Source organism: Morone saxatilis, unplaced genomic scaffold (genome assembly GCF_004916995.1).
Source record: "Morone saxatilis isolate NCDOM2014 unplaced genomic scaffold, NCSU_SB_2.0 Contig11, whole genome shotgun sequence".
Lineage (NCBI taxonomy): Eukaryota > Metazoa > Chordata > Actinopteri > Moronidae > Morone > Morone saxatilis.
The window spans coordinates 171,876-172,452 of NW_023339663.1; the positions used below are offsets into that span (position 1 = coordinate 171,876).

A 577-nucleotide genomic window follows, 5' to 3' on the forward strand; every position below is an offset into this window, starting at 1 on the left:
ACACACAGACACACGCACACAGACACAACACACACACACACACACACACACACACACTCAGTGTGTGTATATAAACTACAGTCTGTGTGTAGATCCGTTGTTGTTGTTGTTATCTGACAGCAATGTTTGACAGTGGAGCTTTAAAGTTAAAGTGAAGCAGACTGTTGGTGATGGACGCTGGTTCCTCCCTCCAACCCTCCATCAGCAGCTTTATTTACTTTTGTCCTGCCAGCTGACATTGCGTCTGGGTTTGTCGCTGCCGTCCTCCTTGGCGTCAGATCCTCGCCGCTGTCAGGACAGAATAAACCCGAGAGTTAACCTGCAGTCATAACAGGAAGCAGCCGGCCTCCAATCAGAGGCTGTCATTACACAGAGAGAGTGTAAATTAGAGAGAGGCTCAGGATTCTTTAAGGAGGATTTATTCTCCTAATAAAGCAACACAGTGTTTACTTTATGATGGGATCCTCGCTGCAGCTTTAGAAGAAGAAGATATACTTTATTGAACCCCTAGGGGGAAATTGTTTTTTTCACTCTTTTTTTTATACACACACACAGACTGAAATGCACACTTCATGCA

The 577-nt window shown here is 44.7% G+C and overlaps 1 protein-coding gene across 1 annotated transcript in view; it reads right to left on the reverse strand.

Annotated features, from left to right (window-relative positions):
- LOC118320833 (sodium/hydrogen exchanger 5-like) overlaps window positions 1-577 on the reverse strand; it is a 4,337-nt gene that overhangs the window by 2,814 nt on the left and 946 nt on the right. The window contains exon 3 of the mRNA XM_035651949.1: window positions 219-288. Within this exon, the coding sequence (XP_035507842.1) occupies window positions 219-288 (70 nt within the window). The remainder of the gene's footprint in view (window positions 1-218; window positions 289-577) is intronic.